The sequence below is a fragment of the Diachasma alloeum genome, unplaced genomic scaffold, assembly GCF_001412515.2.
Source record: "Diachasma alloeum isolate Michigan unplaced genomic scaffold, Dall2.0 Dall_scaffold_00285, whole genome shotgun sequence".
Lineage (NCBI taxonomy): Eukaryota > Metazoa > Arthropoda > Insecta > Hymenoptera > Braconidae > Diachasma > Diachasma alloeum.
Window position 1 is genome coordinate 549,859 of NW_021680424.1, and position 17,056 is coordinate 566,914.

Consider the following 17,056-nt stretch of genomic DNA (forward strand, 5'->3'; position numbering starts at 1 on the left):
CCCCCCCCCCAGACTCACATGTCAATTGATAAGGTTGAGAGCGGTTGAGTGATATGTGGTCTCGTCGGGAGAGGCGGCTCGAGCGGTGACATCACTAATTATTATTTTTCTTCCTGGTACTCGAGCGCGTGGTAAGGAGTGATAGACCGCAGGTACATATTGCTGACGGCTAACTCGAAACTTGTGGGAAATGTGTCAATTTTGAGAAAATTATCCGGGGCTTTTGATAAATTACGGACTGTTAATTAATTTTTAAACGGAGAAAATATTTTTTTTCGTGTGTCAAATGATGAGGCAGTGGAAAAAGGGGTTTTGCAAGCAGAATTGAATGATTAATTGGTTGATTAATTTAGCCAATTGCATGAAGTGGATTATATTGGTTTCAAGAATTGAAAAAGGTTTTGCCAGCGAAAGATTAAAATTCTTGTGAGTTGAAGAGAAATTCAGAAGTCGTTCTGATGTAAATTGTTGAAATGTGAATGGAAAATTTGTTTGAGAGAAAAATTGATTGATTAGTTGAATAATAAATTATTAATTGAAATAATTCATTTATCAATGAATTAATTAATCGATTTGATTTCTTATCTTCAGGAAAATAATTCCGAATTTTGTTCATGAACACACATTTTTAATTTTTATTCTCATTTTCATGTAAATTGTTCCGAAATGAACGAAGGATTGTTACCACAAAGATTGATCAATATATTTACGAATAAATTCATTCATTAATCGCTGAATTAATTAATTAATCGAGAGATCAAAACGATTTTATTTCTCACCTTCATGAAAAAAAATTCCTAATTTTATTCATGAACAGACATGTTCGATTTTCATTTCCATTTGTTTGTAATTGTCAGTTGAACGTGTGTCTGATGTTTTATTGTAAAAGAGATAATTTTGAAATGGAATAGCACGCCGAGTTTTGGGACGGGGCCGGAGGGGAGGGTTCCGATGGAATGGCTGACGGAGCATCCAGTCAGTTGGTGTAGAGACTCCATGGAGTGAGCACTCGTCGTTCTAATTCACCCTCGATCTCCATAAGTGCTCGTCACTCGTTCATTCAAAGCCCCTCCAGTCTCAATTGATAGCTTCTCATTCGACATTCATCGACTTATGTTTATAAATAATACGCGAATAAGTGATAATTAGGAATTATTCTGGATTAATTGCTGAGGGGAGAGACGTGCAATGATGTCGTACGATTATCCACATCCAGTTTCCAGGACTTATCAGTACAAAAAGGTGAGTATAATAAAAAAATTCCTAATATTACCAACATTTTAGCACTGAAAATTCATCGATTCATTCTTTGCAATGATTCCTCAACTCTAATTGCTTTAATTAATTTGTGTCGCCGTTAATTACTGATTTTTTAACGTGAAATATTTCAATTTTTACGCATTGATTTGTCCAATTGACGACTATTTTTAATTCGTAATTCCTTAATTAAATCTTCTGGTGATGATTTCCCGCCATTAATTCATTTTTTAATGCTTTTTTAATATTTTTTATTAGATAACAAAACCAGCGTTGGAGAGAAAGAGACGAGCTCGAATGAACAAATCCGTCGAGCAACTTAAGAATCTCATGATTGATGCGCTAGAGGTGCGTACTAATTAATCATTCAGTTGATTAATGAAACAATTGCTGAGACAGTCGACTGATCATTCAATCGATCGGTCACCTCTCCTCCAGTTTCGTTGATTTTTCATTCCCTCCGTAAAATTGCTCATTAATTATTCGTTAATTGATGCTCATGAATAATTATCAATGATTTTGATGGACAGACCGAGGCCGAAAACATCAGTAAACTCGAAAAAGCCGATATTCTGGAGCTGACAGTACGTCATATACAGAGACTCCACTCATCCCAGTCGTCGGGGCTATCACCAGTGGTATCTCAGAACGAGGACCCCACTGCCGAGAGCCGATGGCAATCGGGATTTGGTCACTGTGCCGCCGAGGCCTGCAGATACCTCGCAGCATTGCCCGGTGAATCGGGTGAAAAATTGGCGAGACACTTGGCGTCGGGACTCGAGTCGATGCGCAAATTAAATATTCAGGTAAGAATGTCTTAATTAGGTGGCCATTCGGGCAAATTGACGCAATTAAATCATCAACTGTTTCACGTTTTGTGGGAAAAGTATTTTGACAATTAAAGTGATTTTCGAGCCGTTGACGATGAAAATTAATTATTCGTAAATTATGATTGAAGGAAGATGAGCAAATAAATGAATGAATGAATTGTATGCAATTAATCATAATTTATCAATAACCCCATCTTGTTACGTTGTAATTATTAATTGTTATTAAGAATTATTAACAATGTGAAATTTATTGCACTGTTAAAAATTTTTGACTGAAATTTTAGCTGCAATTATTGGAAATTGTTATCGCACTATGTCCACCGAAAATTACGAGGAATTTCTTCATTCCTAATTTAAAGTTTTATGAAAAAAAAACAATAGAAACTGTAAATTTAACGTAAATTGAGAAATTTGACATGTTTCCCCTCTGAATTCATCAATTCATTTAATAAATTGATTGATCGAAAATTACCAAATCTTTAATCAATCCTCCCCTGAAATTAATCACTTAAATCATCTGTCATTTCGCATTAGTTTATAAACATAAACAATTGATGAATAACAATGAAAGAGACATCAAAATTGTTAATACATAATCATCAATACTCTCGATTAATTATTTCGTCAAATTTCAAGAAATTAATTCCCCCGTCGCCTCAATTAATTTACAGATTATACCAAAAGATGAATTGATGTCTCCAAACCCAATAGCCTCTCCCCACCTGACCCTCACCCCAGCGGGTCCTCCGTCCCTGGAGATGCCATCCCCCTCGATGGCCTCCCCCCATCGCCTCTCCCCCGCGCCACCCCTCGTTAATGCCCCAGGAATCCCCTTCGAGCCCGCGCCCAAGAAATTGTGCAATCCACGGGAGAGGAGTGAGCCACAAACACCGATGCCCACGGAGGACGAGGAGGAAATAGACGTGGAAGGGGTCGACGATAACGACCCCATGTGGAGGCCCTGGTAATACTTGTGATTTGAAACACTAACATTTAAGCGGAGATCTATGAAATAGTTTGGATTTTTGAACATTCTTCATGTTGAGAGGACATTTATGACGTTATTGACTCGTTTTGAGTTATTGATACATTTTTTATGGGCCATTAAGTGCTTTAATACGTTATTCTACGATTATTACATTAATTATTATTAAGAATTATCAACAGTTGTGAATTGGTAAACAAGAGGAATGAAAAATCAGATAATTCTCTTTTTTTTTTCATTGAAAATCACTTTTTTTATGAAAATTTTTGTATTTTTAGAGATTTTATTTATTTTTCACAGATTTTCGAAGATTGATTCCCAGTTTTTTATGAATTTTCGTAAATAATTGATGGAAAACTGAAATAATTCACGAGAAAGGGGAAAAATAAAATGAAAAATTACCTCTTAGATTCCGAAATATCCTCCAAAAACAGTTATCATTTAACTATTGAATAAATTGCCTGCTGTTTTAATCACACGAGGCATTCACTTTGGTACGTGGCTTTAATTACGTAAAACAAGTGCAGGGATATCGTCCGCACAGTGATAGATGATTAATTGTGACTCGTCGTAACTGTTTTTTATACTTCAAATGAGTTTATGCTACCGACATTGTCTTAAGGAATTTCCATCGTTCGATATGTTCTCTCTTTTTATGTTAATAGGATTGCGAGGAGCACCAATGTAGTTAGTAAGGCATCATTATTATTGTGTACAAAATATGGGTATTTTTATGTCATATTGAAAACTGCGATATATCTGTGATGAAGATGAAGTGACATGGCTAATCATGGCAATGAGTGAATTTAAATAAACTAATTTTTTATCAATCATCAAGTGTTTATGATTTATTTGGGAAAAATAATCTGCATTCTTTTAAATATAGTTTTTCGATTCCTTTACGAAACTTTTCCCAAAATTTCCCCTTTTTAATTCAGTAGCGAAGTGGTAAAACGGGACAAGTCGATTTTGACTATTGACCAGTTTTCAATGAATATCTCGAAACCTAAGGGAGATAGCAAAATTTTTGTTATAACCTTTTTTGTAGAGCTGATTGAGTGCCACAAAAAATGTAATCACTAAAATTTCGCTATCTCCCTTAGATTCGGAAATATTCCTCAAAAACTCAACTGGGAGATGAGTCGACTTAAACCGTTTTACCACTTCGCTACTGAATTACTTCTTAATGTTTTGTCATTGCTTCCGAACGGTTTAAAATTGAGAATTAAATTTAGAAGTTTAACGTTTTAAGAGTAATGTTGTAATGAATTTAATTCTCAATATTTTATCACAAAATTAAGACGAATACTTTACAGTAAAATATCGGAAATGAGGTTTTTTAGAAGAAAAATTGTGAATTGTCTCTGCGCCGGGTTTCGTTGAAACTTTTTAAAAATATCTTTCCGTCAATGAGGAATGAGTTCTTCAATACCGGTGGAAGGCAAAGAGGGAAAGCATCTGGTAATGTGCCCACGTGCACTAAATACACTGCATAATTATGAATTAATAAAGCACTCTTGCCTTTAAAAGATAAAATGGTCTGTGTTTACACTGAAAATTTGACCGTGAATAAAAACTTTTTCATTTTTGGACATTTAAAAAATTATGGGCTCCACGTGACCCTCAACTCCTCCACAAAAACAAAGATGGTTGATGTAGAGCTGTACGATCACACGTGTTGACTACCCAAGAAGAGAAAAAACTAAATAATTCAGAAGAAAATTCGCCAATTGTCTCTATAAACTCGAATCGATTAATTTCCTGAAGACAATTCGCTGAAATTCATGTGAAAAACTTCAAAGATGGTGAGTAAAAGCCAGAACAATTAGGTTTAGTACTCCAATTGGTTAGAAACCCCATGTTTACTGAAATTCACTCCCTCAGTGCTAAAATGATTAACAAATAGACTTTTTTATTTTGATAATCACTGGATTCGGACGTTTTTTCCATCTCAGCTCCTTTAGAAATTTTTTACATTAAAAAAAATATATCTAGAGCGGTAAAATGCACCTTCTTAAACCATCAATATATTTCAACTAAATGATGTAATTTTGATGAATCAAGTTTCATTTTAAACTCTGAATAAATACCCTCAAAATAAGAAAAAAAACATTCAACTAAATCTACTAATCTTGTTTTAATTCTGGAGTTTAAATTTATGATAGAATAAAAATTCCCCCAGACTTCTCAATCTGCATTCCTCAATAATCTTCAGTTCCCCAGTCTAAGGAAAAACCAAAAAATTCATCGACAATAAGAATTCAATCAAAAAAATACTATTTCATCTTAATAATCCCCAGATTTTCAAACACTTCGAAATTTTTTAAATACATCTTCTGACCAAATGATGCGACATGTGAAAACAAAATTGAACTTCCCTCTACCAATCTCCTTTTAATTCCAAAATTTAAATTTACGACAGAACAAAAAATCCCCCGACTCCTCAATCTCCATTCCTCAATAATCTTCAATTCCCCAGCCCAAAGGAAAGACCAAAAAATTCATCGACAAGAAGAACTCGGTGACATTCCACCTGGTGCACCGTTCCCAGCAAGACCCCCTAGCAGCCGACGAGACAGCCCCCCAGCGAGTTCTCGTCCCAGTGGACGCCCCTCAGTCCTCAAAGCCCGACAAGAAATCCGGAGACCCTCAAAAACGAAAAGAGGAGCAGCAGAAGTATGGCATCTTCTTCGACGACGATTACGACTACCTCCAGCACCTGAAGGACGTCAGCAAACTCCCAGTGGAGTGGTCCATGGTGGAGAATCCCAACGACAAGAAGAATGCCGATAAAAAGATCAATCTCCCCTCCTCGGTCTTCGCCTCCGATGTCGAGGAGAAAGTTGGACTTCTCAACAAGGCAGCCCCCATATCTGGACCGAGAATCGACCTCGATCCCGACATTGTGGCAGCCATGGACGACGATTTCGATTACGATGACCCCGAGAATCAGCTCGAGGATGACTTCTTCGCCCTGGCTAATGGGGGTGAGGACGAGGGGGAGTTCGACGAGGCTGAGGAGGACGAGTATGACTCTGCTGATGAGTCTGATGTGTCGTCAGGGCACATGGCAGTCTCCGATGAGGAGAGGGACGAAGTTGGGAGTCTCAATGGCCCTCAGTTCTCATTCAAGGACGAGGAGACTAAATCGAGGTTCACAGAGTACTCCATGTCCAGCTCTGTCATGAAGAGAAATGAACAGCTCACTCTGCTCGATGACAAATTCGAGAGAATGTTTGCTGCTTATGATGAGGTCTGTTGTTTATTCCATTTTTTGTGACATTTTTTTTATCAACAATTGATTTTTTCTAACAGGACAAGCCTAATTAGGGAAGTAAATTGAATAGATATGAAATTAATAATGAAATCGTTTTGATATTTTTAATTTGAGAAATACTCATGGCAGGATTTTTTTATTCTGATGAAAAGAAATCAGCAAAGATGATTTTTTCGCGTTAATTGATGTTTTTTGCTGTTAATTAATGAACAACACAAGTGATTAACTAAAAGTATAGAACAACTGTAGTATATGACACTTAAATATTTATCCAATCAATATTTTTTGCGTAAAAAATACAAAAATTTAATGAAAATGTAAATTTTTTCTGCATTTAAAAAATGAAAATAAAGAAAATAAAGAATGACAACATTCTAACATTGAACATCAGCACAATTTTGAATGAAATAATTAATTGAAGGTCTGTTGTTTATTCCATTCTTTGTGACATTTTTTTTATCAACAATTGATTTTTTCTAACAGGACAAGCCTAATTAGGGAAGTAAATTGAACAGATATGAAATTTAATAATGAAATCGTTTTGATATTTTTAATTTGAGAAATACTCATGGCAGGATTTTTTTATTCTGATGAAAAGAAATCAGCAAAGATGATTTTTTCGCGTTAATTGATGTTTTTTGCTGTTAATTAATGAACAACACAAGTGATTAACTAAAAGTATAGAGCAACTGTAGTATATGACACTTAAATATTTATCCAATCAATATTTTTTGCATAAAAAACACAAAAATTTAATGAAAATGTAAATTTTTTCTGCATTAAAAAAATGAAAATAAAGAAAATAAAGAATGACAACATTCTAACATTGAACATCAGCACAATTTTGAATGAAATAATTAATTGAAGGTGTCAAATAAATCGTCTCTGTTTTTCTCTCATCAAAAAATAAAATGGAGCCGCATAATAAATTGTTATAGGTGGAGATTGGGGCATTAGATTGCGAGGAAATCGAAGGCTACGTGGCTCCTGATTCAGCCATTGTGATACAGTGTGCTGAGGAGTTTGAGAAACAGCAGAGGGAGGCCACCGAGAACGTCACCAAGCTCATGAAGGATCGGTTGAAGATCCTGGAGTACAACGAGTCCAGCTCTGAGGGGGAGGAGGGCCTGGAGAGACTCGCGGTGGAGCCCAGGGAGAAGGAGAAGTGGGATTGCGAGAGTGTGCTGAGCACTTACAGTAATATCTATAATCACCCGAAGTTGATTGTTGAACCAAAGGTAATTACTGGTCAGAGGGATTTTTAAGATGATTTTAATGTCGAGAATTTTGTGCAGCTATTTTTTTAGAATATTTTTCATGATTTAAACAGTTTAGTGAAGCTTTTTTTCTGCAAAACTTTGAACATTTTCCCTCTATTTGAAACAATTTTGCTAAATTCTCATCATTATAATAAATCTAGAATTATTTCACAGAAACGATGATGATTATTTCAGGGCCTCGGTAAAATAAAATTGCACAGTAAAACAGGAATCCCCAAAGATGTTCTGGACCAAAAATCTGGGAAACTGACAGCGAAGAGTCTAGCCCTGTTGGACCGAGAGTACGACCTAGCCCATGGAAAACCCGTGGGTCCAGTGTCCATTGCTGAGACCATGAAGTCCACCCTGAGCATTCTGAGCACCAGACCCAAGGATGAGACCCCAGAGGGCAGGAGAGACCGTAAAAGAGCGATAAAGGAATACAGAAAGGTGTGTTTCACCCCAAATTGGCAAAAACTTCTCCAAAAAATGTTGTCTCATCACAAAATTATTTTGAAAATGCTCATACATGACTCGTTTTCATCTCCACAGGAACGAAGACTAGAACGCAAAGCGAATACTGAGGCTTTTAAGGAGGAGAAGAAGAGGCAGGAGAAGATCATGCTCAATAATCAACAGAATGTCCAAGGAAATCGTATCTTATAAGAGGAATAATTTAGGATTAATTTATCATTTTAAAACTATTTGGAGTTTTTGATTAAATACAAATTTTATGAATAAAAAATGTGAGAAAATGGTAATAGGCTTCAACATTTTCCCTGAATCGATGCCTAATGTTTAATTACGTACATGGGTACAAATAATCATGAAAAAATTAATGATATTGTTTGTTTAAAGCCCAGAATATCAGAAAATTTTGTCAATAGTTTCCAAGTGATTTTAAATCATTAAAAAATGATAAATTATTTATTCAAATAATTATCTAGGGTTCAATAATGTCAAAATCAAAAAAAAAATTGTGAGAAAAATAATCACAAAATTCAGATTTTTGAGAGAAAATTTTTTTATAAATAATAAAACTCATGGAAAAAACGTTAATTCACCCCTAAAATTTTCCCCAGTTTATGTCTAATCCGTAATTACCTGAATTATTATTGACAGTAATTTAGGTAATTATGCATTTAAATAAGGAGTTAAATTAAGAATAAAAAAATTAGAAAAAAAATTCTTGATAAATTCTTATTTTCTTTTAGGAAATAAGAATTTTTTTAAATTCCTAATTTCGAAATTAATTCACTAGAATTTTCTAAAAGTCTCATTTCGAATGAAAAAAAACCACGTGAGCGAGTCCAGAAACTAGCGCCACACTACCGAAGCATCAGAAAGGCGAAATTCACGAGTCATATGATCGATTCGTGATTATCGTCAGCCCAAATCACTCGTCTCCTCGTCTTCTCCGAGTGCAAAGATGGCTAGCCAGACCCAGGGTATCCAGCAGCTCCTGGCAGCTGAGAAAAAAGCAGCGGATAAGGTCACAGAAGCCAGAAAACGTGAGTCTCTGGAGCTACGTATTTTTTTCCCTGGATATTTATGGGTTCCGACTGCCTGGGAATGACTCTTGCGTACGTCAGAGGCTCTCGGGGTATTCGGGGATGTGGCTTATTTATTTAAAAACCGATGTGATTGTTCAATTCGCGAATTTATTTTTTTCCAACGTTTTTTACGTGTTTGGGGGGTTTTTGGGGGGGAGTCGAAGGTTTTTGGAGCGCTCAGGAGTTCGTTGGAGAGTTTGGGTGGGTCTAACCTTGATAGCTAGTCTTGTGATACTCCAAATCAACTCACGAGGGGATAGCCATCACAAAAATTCCATAACATTGAATTTTCGGATAAAAATTTTCTCCAAAATTAGAAATTAGAGAGAAAAATTGAGAAAAAAGTGAAAAAAAAATTCGTAATTGAATGATAATAATTGTTTATGTTTAAATGGTGAATTATATTATTTAAGGAATTGAGTTTTACGAATGAAAACAATTTTTTGTTATGATAATTGAATTTTTATATCAAAATTTTCCCCAAATTTGGAAATTAAACAGAGGAATTGAGAAAAAAGTAAAATAAAAATTGATAATTGAATGAACATAATTGTTTGCATTTATATAAAACGTTAGATTGATTGAGGGATTAAATTTTGTTCAGGCAAAGCTCGCAGATTGAAGCAGGCGAAGGAAGAGGCTCAAGAGGAGATTGAAAAGTACAGGCAAGAACGAGAGAGGCAGTTCAGGGAGTTCGAAGCCAAGGTAATACAGAATAACATTCAGAAAATGTTTTTGAAAAACTTGGCAATGAGAAAACGAATCGAGGCTGAAACCGCAAACGAAGAAATTAAATTCAAATTGAAATGATTTTTTTCTATTTCCATGAAAATTAATTCTTTAAAGAATTAAAAATAAATTAATTCGAGTTCAGTTCACTCAACCCTTTGCTAATGATTTATATTCCCATTTTTTTCTTCTCATTTTCATGATTCAACGCAAAAATATTGCGAGAAGAATACCTCATCAAGTCAAATAATTCAGGAGTGAACGAAACAATTTCATTTCAACTTCAAATGGTTCTTTGAAGATTTTTTTAGCGAAGTTTATAAATATCTATTAACAATTTCGTTTCACTCATCAAATTTTCTCTCACTCCCTCTAAATTTTCACAATTTAATTCATATAATCATTTTAAAACAGCATATGGGCTCCAAAGAGGATGTGGCAGCACGCATTGATGCAGACACTAAAATCAAGATTGAAGAAATGAACAAAGGTGTCGCCGGTCACAAGGATAAGGTGAGTAAACCCCGAAAAATTATAAAAAAAGCCTTTCACTTCATTTTTCCACAAAACACCGTTAAATCTAATGAAGACAGCGAAACTCAGGGAGTTGTTGATTTCTCTAATATGTCAATTTCGTCTATTAATTGAAAAGTATTCTCCGAAACCTAATTATAAAGTGCAACAAACTCATCTAATTTAGCAACCTCACATGTGATTTTTTTCCTCTCATAAACTAAAAATGAAAAAATTAAATTATTGACCAGGTCATAGAAGAGATTCTGCAGTTGGTGTACAACATCAAGCCAGAATTGCACAGAAATTACCAGATCGAAGCCTAAGCCACGAAAAGCCTCACAAACCAATCTAATAATATAAATAAACCTAAAAAAATATATAAAAATTATCATAATATTACATGTAAATTGAATAATACGCCTCTTATCTCATATCTCCCCCAGAGGATATATATCGTCGTTGATCTATTGTATTTGCAAAGTAAATACCATGAAATGTTATTGAATTGTACACTTAGTAGTCTAGCCAGTAACACTCAAACTCTAGTGAACGAAACATGCAATACAATACAAAAATACAACTATATTATCCCATAGCACACAGTGGCTTCATCCAAGTCTTTAAAGACAATAAAGAAAAAAATCATCAGTTTCAGTCGCTTAGAAAATGTTTTGGTGTGAAACAATGAGTTGACAGTTTGAGTATTACTGTTAGTTAATTAAGTAATTAAAAGGATTATATTATAAATGTAACTTTCAAAACGAAAAACAATCGTTTCCACGTGTCAAGGCCTAGACACGTTTGAAGGCGATTTTCAATCGTTGAAGAAGATATGAATAATGTTTTTCATTAATTTTATGCAGCTTCAGGAAAATTCAAACGAGAAAATAAATCCAAAGACATTTAATTCAAGTAAATTCAAGTGAAATTGACAAATTTCTTTTAGACTTGCGCAGTTTTCAGTAGTGCAATGTTTTTTAATTAAAAAATTATTTTTAATGTTCAAATGCGGAGAAATAAAAAGCTTCATATCTTCTTCCAAATAATTTTAAATATTCATTTAACGTTTTAATTAAGGTGGTGGCTATAGGATCATGTATCTAGATGAATGTTGTTACATTAGGCTTCATTCCATGTTGTTCTGTTACTACGAGGACAATTGTAAATCAATTAATCGATTGTTTACGGTACAGCCTCCCTGGATTCTCGTCAGCTCCCACTAATCGAGGATCTCGGGACGATATACCTTTAACCCAGCTCTTTTCGCCTTAATGTTAATGGAGTATTGTTAAAAAAAAACAATGTGGAGATTTCTCTGAATCGTGTGTACATCTGTATGAGCCGACTGTCTGTACAGTATTAGCATCGAAATAAATGATTTAAAAACACAAATAACTATTTATCCGGGTTAATTAGTCTAAGCCGCTTAAAGCTCTCATTATGAGGGATTTCCCTTTTTTCTCTCTTTCAATCCCTTCGGATCCTCGACTCAACCCTGATTAATTAATTTCCAATCCTGACTGACTTCATATAAACAAATGATGGAAGTGGTTTCACCTTATCATTTTATTTTATTTCATATTTTTTAACTGTCTCGAAAAGGTTTGGAGAGGAATAAATTTCGAAAAAAAATTATAATTTATAGAAATCTAGGAAATGACGGAAAAAAATACCCAAAACACTCAAACCTTCTCAATTTCCCCCATAATAATTTCCAAACTAATCTGATGCTCATAAATTAATACGAAAAAATTCCACCCCTCTCTATTTCTACTTATTTCTTCAATTCAGAAGCATAAATTCCCCAAAAATCCCCCGATGTTCCCCGTCTTCCACCTCCCCTCATTATGCACAATCCCCCTCCCCTCCGCCCTATCAATCCCCCAGAACCCCAATTAATTACCCCCCAGTCTCAACAGAGTCCCGTTCTCAACAATTAATTCAAATCCACTAGAAATTCCGATAAATCGAATTCCCAGAGGGCGCACTCCCATTTCCTCTGGATCTGCCCCACCCCCCAGGCCCCCGCCAATCCCCGCTCATCTTTCCGTCACCTCCGCCAAGCCCCCCAATCACCGAAAGCCATTCCCCAAGAGTGGGAGATGCGCGCGAGGGGAAAGAGCGCAGAAAATCCACAAAAAAGTGGGGGAACAGGATCAGCTGTGTCGTGCTGATACTCCCCTCAATTCCCTCGTCTATCACCAGAACTGTCGGAGTCTCAGCTCCAAGTCAGCCATTCGATAAAGAGCAACAACACAGTAGACGTCGTTTCGTCACATCCCCCGTGAATTTAAACACTTTAAACCCCCGAAATAGACTGAATAACTCGATTTTTCAGTTAATATTTATCATCGGGCCGATCGGAGAGAAATGGAACCTGAAAAAATTCGTATTATCGAGTTGTTATCCCGCCAGACGTTTTATCAATACGGTGATATCAAAGGGGAGAGTGTCCTGACAGTTATGAATTATCGGGGATTTTAATAATTTTTTTTCTGCTCATTGAAAAATTCATTCGGGTGAACGATCGAGTCGAGGGGAAATTTTTTCGAAGTTTTTGGGACTCCTCCAGGGGTCTCAGCGCCATTGTCTCACATTAAAAAAAAAAAAATCCTTTGAATGCGGAAATTTCGAGTGATTCGTGTTGAGTGAAGTTTTTCCGGTGGACTAAATTTAATTTTTTTGACTCGACATCTCTGGGGGCCCTTCACGATGTGGTGTCTCGTCAGCCAGGCAAACTCTGTTATTCTCGAGGTGCAGGTGGACCCCAGGGCCATCGGACGGGAGTGCCTTGAAAAGGTAAAGCATTCTCTTTGTTTTTTTCACATTGTTTAGAATGTTTTCTTTGTCAAAGCGAATATTTCAGCTCTCGTTTCCACACGTGTCGAGGCTTTTCCCAGGGTTCACGAGGGGAATCGAGGTCGAGTCGTGGTTTGGAGCGAGAATATTGTTGGATTGGGAATCAGTGGGTGGAATACTGAAATATTGATGTCTCGTTTGGGGGCATATTTTCGTGGGTTTTTTTTTTATCTCGCGATGTGGGGGGTCCGGAGCGCAACAGATGCGAGAGATGTTATTTTGTGAGTTTTCGAGATTTAAGTGGGAAATTTAGGGGCCGACGAGGGGAGATAACAGCCGAGTGGATGAGGTTTTTTAATTTGTCATAGGGGAGGAAGACTAATCCAGTTTCAGTTATACATAGACCATTTTTTTTCTCGATAAACATCCCAAAAAATTTATATTTTTGAAAATATATAAAAAAATATATAAAATATATGGCTTATATATATTTTTTATCCATTCTTTATAAATTTGACAAATAAGGGGCACCACTTTACATAAAAACAAAATTAACTTTTTGCTATCTCAAGAGCTCTTAACCATAAAAATTTATTCGTCTAAATCGGGTTAATTATGAATTAATGAGCGAAATTAAAGAGAATGTCTCGTTTCAATCTGAGATGAATTCCAAATTAATGGAGAAGGGACGATGTTAATAAATATAATTTTTAAGCGAGTACAATAGCACAAAGGATACACAAAATGCCCTGATTAATATTGCGGGAAGAAAAAGGTCGTAAAACAATCGGCTGGGGGTCAGTTTATTTGCATGGGTCGGTCCGACGCTTGTCTCTCGTTGTGCTGGGTAGTTACCGCGCGCTCCGTTTCAGAAATGTTATCTATATGCTCGGGGTACTGCTGGATATACAAGCGAGAATTTGCTCTGGCGTATCAAGCACCAACAAACTACCTGCGGTTTTGTTTCAACGTATTTTCCTGGCAACTGTGGATACTGGTGAGTGGGCAACCAGCCGAGGCGGCAAACATCGGGAAGGGGTGCCCTAATCGTCGCAGCTCGAATCCGATTGGAAATATTTAGAGGGGAAAATATCCGTTTAACGCTGTTAATCGCATATTTTTGAGTGTAGGGAATGCCTAGGAAGGCTTTGGAGGGGAAACTTCCTGACGAATAAGTGTCAACAGGAAATGATCGTTAATTCATTAATTTGGAAATGCAGTTTTAAAAAACTGTGGTTTAATGGAAGATAAGGTTGATGGGGTTAAGGAGAAAAATTGCCTTGTTAAATTTAATGCGAAGTATTTAGAGTTTGGAATTAATTTAAAAAACGACAATCTTCTCGTTTCAATAACACAATCATCTTCATTTCATCTTCAATTTTCTTTCTGCAATCTGTCATTGCAAACAAGGAATAGTAAGCCCGTAATAATAACAGAATGCTCAAATAAACCAGAAAATGATAAAACATTTTTTTGTCAAAAGCAGGAAATATGTTATTTCCGAGTATTTCCACACTTCATCCTGCAAATAACTCCAAAATCATCAAGTTTAGAGGAAAAAAATCGAAAGATCGTTCTTCATTTCCTACTAAATTCCCTTCAAAGAAGACACGAAAGTTCATAAAATAATCCCAAACTTAATTCCAAATTTCCTTTAAAAAAAACTATTTCTAAAAACCGATTGTGAAATCGTTATGAATTATTACGAAGTGGCCCCGAGGTCAACTAAACCAGCTTTCCATTCCATTTCTATTAATGATTTTTTTTTCAATCCATCGACAACCATCGGCTTCCAATAAAACCCTCAGCTCCCAGCGAAAAAAATCCCTCACATCGTCCGAATAATTCAAAAACTCAATTCCCAATTTCATCAAAAATTACATTTTCCCCCGAAACTTTTAACGACACACGATTGAATGTTTTCAACAATTCCCCAAACCGCGAAAAACCTCGGTTTTAATTAAAACTTCTGAATACTTGAATTCCGAGTGCCCTAGAGATCTCCACGAGAGGAACTCCACTTTTTTTTAATGAAAAAAAAAAAAAAACTCGATTAAAGCTCTAATTGCCAGTGGCATCACTAACGATCTTTGACACTCGTCGGTTCAAACTTTCCGAACTTCTCCGCCCCTTTCTCTCGGGGTTTATCGTGTGAAAGACGAGTGTTTGTGATGAATCTTGGGAATAAAAAATAGTGGAAAAGTTGGTGACACCGGGGAGATTGATAGTAACCCGGTAAGATACACGATCACATATGGTTGCACGTGACAGGGTATAATCACAGACTCCACATGCATCATCGAGTGTCATTAGAGGATAATTGGTGGTCATTACAATCCGGCCTTGCACATGAACTCAGCCGAGAGTCAAGTTTGTGATTTATACGAATTGATCTATGAATTTCATGTCCCCCCCCGAACAATTGAAGAAGAGATCATTCTCGCATTCATCCGGTCTATAATCATTTCACAGCAATAAATCACGTTCCCCTTCATAATTTTTTTTTTTTTTTTTTTTTTTAGTAAACCTATCATTAATTCCTTATCGTTGATATTATTCATGATTTATTGATGACGTGTGTTTATTTAAATTGCAAGAGAGAGAGTTATGAATTATTAAATACATCTGCACTTATAATTTCTATGGAGGCTTATTGCTAGTAGAGGTGAGTGTAATACTCTCTATATGAACGAGGAAATGGCAGGATATTAAATTTATTCAACTATAGGAGCACCTCTTCTCTGTTATTAATATCTTTCTGTATCCCGGTCTCCACAAATAACCCGGGAGTTTTTATTAACAGTGGGGTGGAAAGATCAGAGTCAAGTGTGGGCTCATTTCAAAAAAATATTCAACAGGCAGTAATGAAAAATCAGGGAAAAAAGTGGGTAGTGAGGATGGAGCTGTGGAAGATTCTGGAAACATTAGATCGTGACGTACTAATGACTATTCGGCATTCAAAATTCGACATTTTAGGGGGAAATTCATGGAAATTGTAAATTTCAGTGCAGTTATTCCATTGAATTTATTAGAAACTAGGAAAATTCAGTGAAATGTGGCATTGAATATTCATCTTTAAATTGAAAACTCAAATACGTTGGGGAATTCTAGTCGTCCTTTCGCTCAAAAATCTGGAATTTCACAGGATTTTCTATAAACTTAGAAATTTTATGATTTCAAAGTGAAATTAACTAGCCAATTATTCATGAAATTCCAATTTTTTTCAACAGTGCACGCGCATTTTTTTAATAACAATTAAAGAATACTTTTGCGTACCAGAACCTCATCCTTCGCATAACAGAATATCACAATAACAGAATCAGCAATTGAAATAAAGAAAAAAAGAGTTGAATAATGAAACCTAAAGTAGCGAAAAATTGGTCGAATTTTCCCATTAAAAAAAAAATCCCGTTATGTTTTCCTAATAAAATCTACCCGCCTCCGATACAATCCGAAGCATTAGATTCTCAATTAAAGTGGGAGTGAGCGAATTGAGAGAAATTCCAAATCGAATTGGCCCGAGCGGTAATTGAAAACTTAGGGAAGCGTGAGAAAAGCTGTTTTAACGCCCAACCCTCCTCAAAGAAATCGATGTACAACCTATCTACACTACCAATTCCCCAAACCTCCTCTCACCTCACCCCTGGAACTACTCATTGAAACTCAGCGCAGTGAGATACCAATGTATTTCCTCCCGAGTGTAGCATGTTTTCCATTTAACATAAAGTTTTAAACTTGATAAATATATTCTATTCGCAAGTTTGCGCAAGAGACGCTTGGGAGTCTACCGGGGGGTGGGGAGGGAGGTTAGGGGGTGAGAGAGAGAGGGGGGGGAGTGAGGAGGTGAGGAT

At 36.0% G+C, this 17,056-nt stretch overlaps 4 protein-coding genes across 4 annotated transcripts in view; all 4 read left to right on the plus strand.

Moving 5' to 3' along the window:
* Positions 1 to 1,188: 1,188 nt before the first annotated feature.
* Positions 1,189 to 3,055, plus strand: LOC107038566 (enhancer of split mbeta protein). The gene is made up of 4 exons (XM_015257738.1): positions 1,189 to 1,242; positions 1,516 to 1,605; positions 1,788 to 2,063; positions 2,759 to 3,055. The coding sequence occupies exons 1-4, from the start codon at positions 1,189 to 1,191 to the stop codon at positions 3,053 to 3,055; spliced, it is 717 nt and encodes a 238-aa protein (XP_015113224.1).
* A 1,671-nt stretch (positions 3,056 to 4,726) lies between these two features.
* LOC107038561 (protein LTV1 homolog) lies at positions 4,727 to 8,520 on the plus strand. The gene is made up of 5 exons (XM_015257732.2): positions 4,727 to 4,877; positions 5,552 to 6,325; positions 7,288 to 7,587; positions 7,804 to 8,058; positions 8,161 to 8,520. The coding sequence occupies exons 1-5, from the start codon at positions 4,875 to 4,877 to the stop codon at positions 8,272 to 8,274; spliced, it is 1,446 nt and encodes a 481-aa protein (XP_015113218.1). The 5' UTR covers positions 4,727 to 4,874; the 3' UTR covers positions 8,275 to 8,520.
* A 438-nt stretch (positions 8,521 to 8,958) lies between these two features.
* On the plus strand, positions 8,959 to 11,798 carry LOC107038537 (V-type proton ATPase subunit G). The gene is made up of 4 exons (XM_015257697.1): positions 8,959 to 9,119; positions 9,766 to 9,866; positions 10,305 to 10,403; positions 10,655 to 11,798. Exons 1-4 carry the CDS (start codon positions 9,038 to 9,040, stop codon positions 10,727 to 10,729), a joined length of 357 nt encoding a protein of 118 aa, XP_015113183.1. The 5' UTR covers positions 8,959 to 9,037; the 3' UTR covers positions 10,730 to 11,798.
* Positions 11,799 to 12,614: 816 nt separating this feature from the next.
* LOC107038525 (E3 ubiquitin-protein ligase MYLIP) overlaps positions 12,615 to 17,056 on the plus strand; it is a 23,131-nt gene continuing 18,689 nt past the window's right edge. The window contains exon 1 of the mRNA XM_015257674.1: positions 12,615 to 13,205. Within this exon, the coding sequence (XP_015113160.1) occupies positions 13,119 to 13,205 (87 nt within the window). The 5' untranslated portion in view covers positions 12,615 to 13,118. The remainder of the gene's footprint in view (positions 13,206 to 17,056) is intronic.

Coding starts and splice junctions, on each gene's coding strand:
- LOC107038566 (XM_015257738.1), top strand. CDS start 1,189: ATGATGTCGTACGATTATCCACATCCAGTTTCCAGGACTTATCAGTAC. Junction 1,606..1,787: donor TCATGATTGATGCGCTAGAG/GTGCGTACTAAT, acceptor TTTGATGGACAG/ACCGAGGCCGAAAACATCAG. Junction 2,064..2,758: donor TGCGCAAATTAAATATTCAG/GTAAGAATGTCT, acceptor ATTAATTTACAG/ATTATACCAAAAGATGAATT.
- LOC107038561 (XM_015257732.2), top strand. Junction 6,326..7,287: donor TGTTTGCTGCTTATGATGAG/GTCTGTTGTTTA, acceptor AAATTGTTATAG/GTGGAGATTGGGGCATTAGA. Junction 7,588..7,803: donor AGTTGATTGTTGAACCAAAG/GTAATTACTGGT, acceptor TGATTATTTCAG/GGCCTCGGTAAAATAAAATT.
- LOC107038537 (XM_015257697.1), top strand. CDS start 9,038: ATGGCTAGCCAGACCCAGGGTATCCAGCAGCTCCTGGCAGCTGAGAAA. Junction 9,867..10,304: donor TCAGGGAGTTCGAAGCCAAG/GTAATACAGAAT, acceptor ATTTTAAAACAG/CATATGGGCTCCAAAGAGGA. Junction 10,404..10,654: donor TCGCCGGTCACAAGGATAAG/GTGAGTAAACCC, acceptor ATTATTGACCAG/GTCATAGAAGAGATTCTGCA.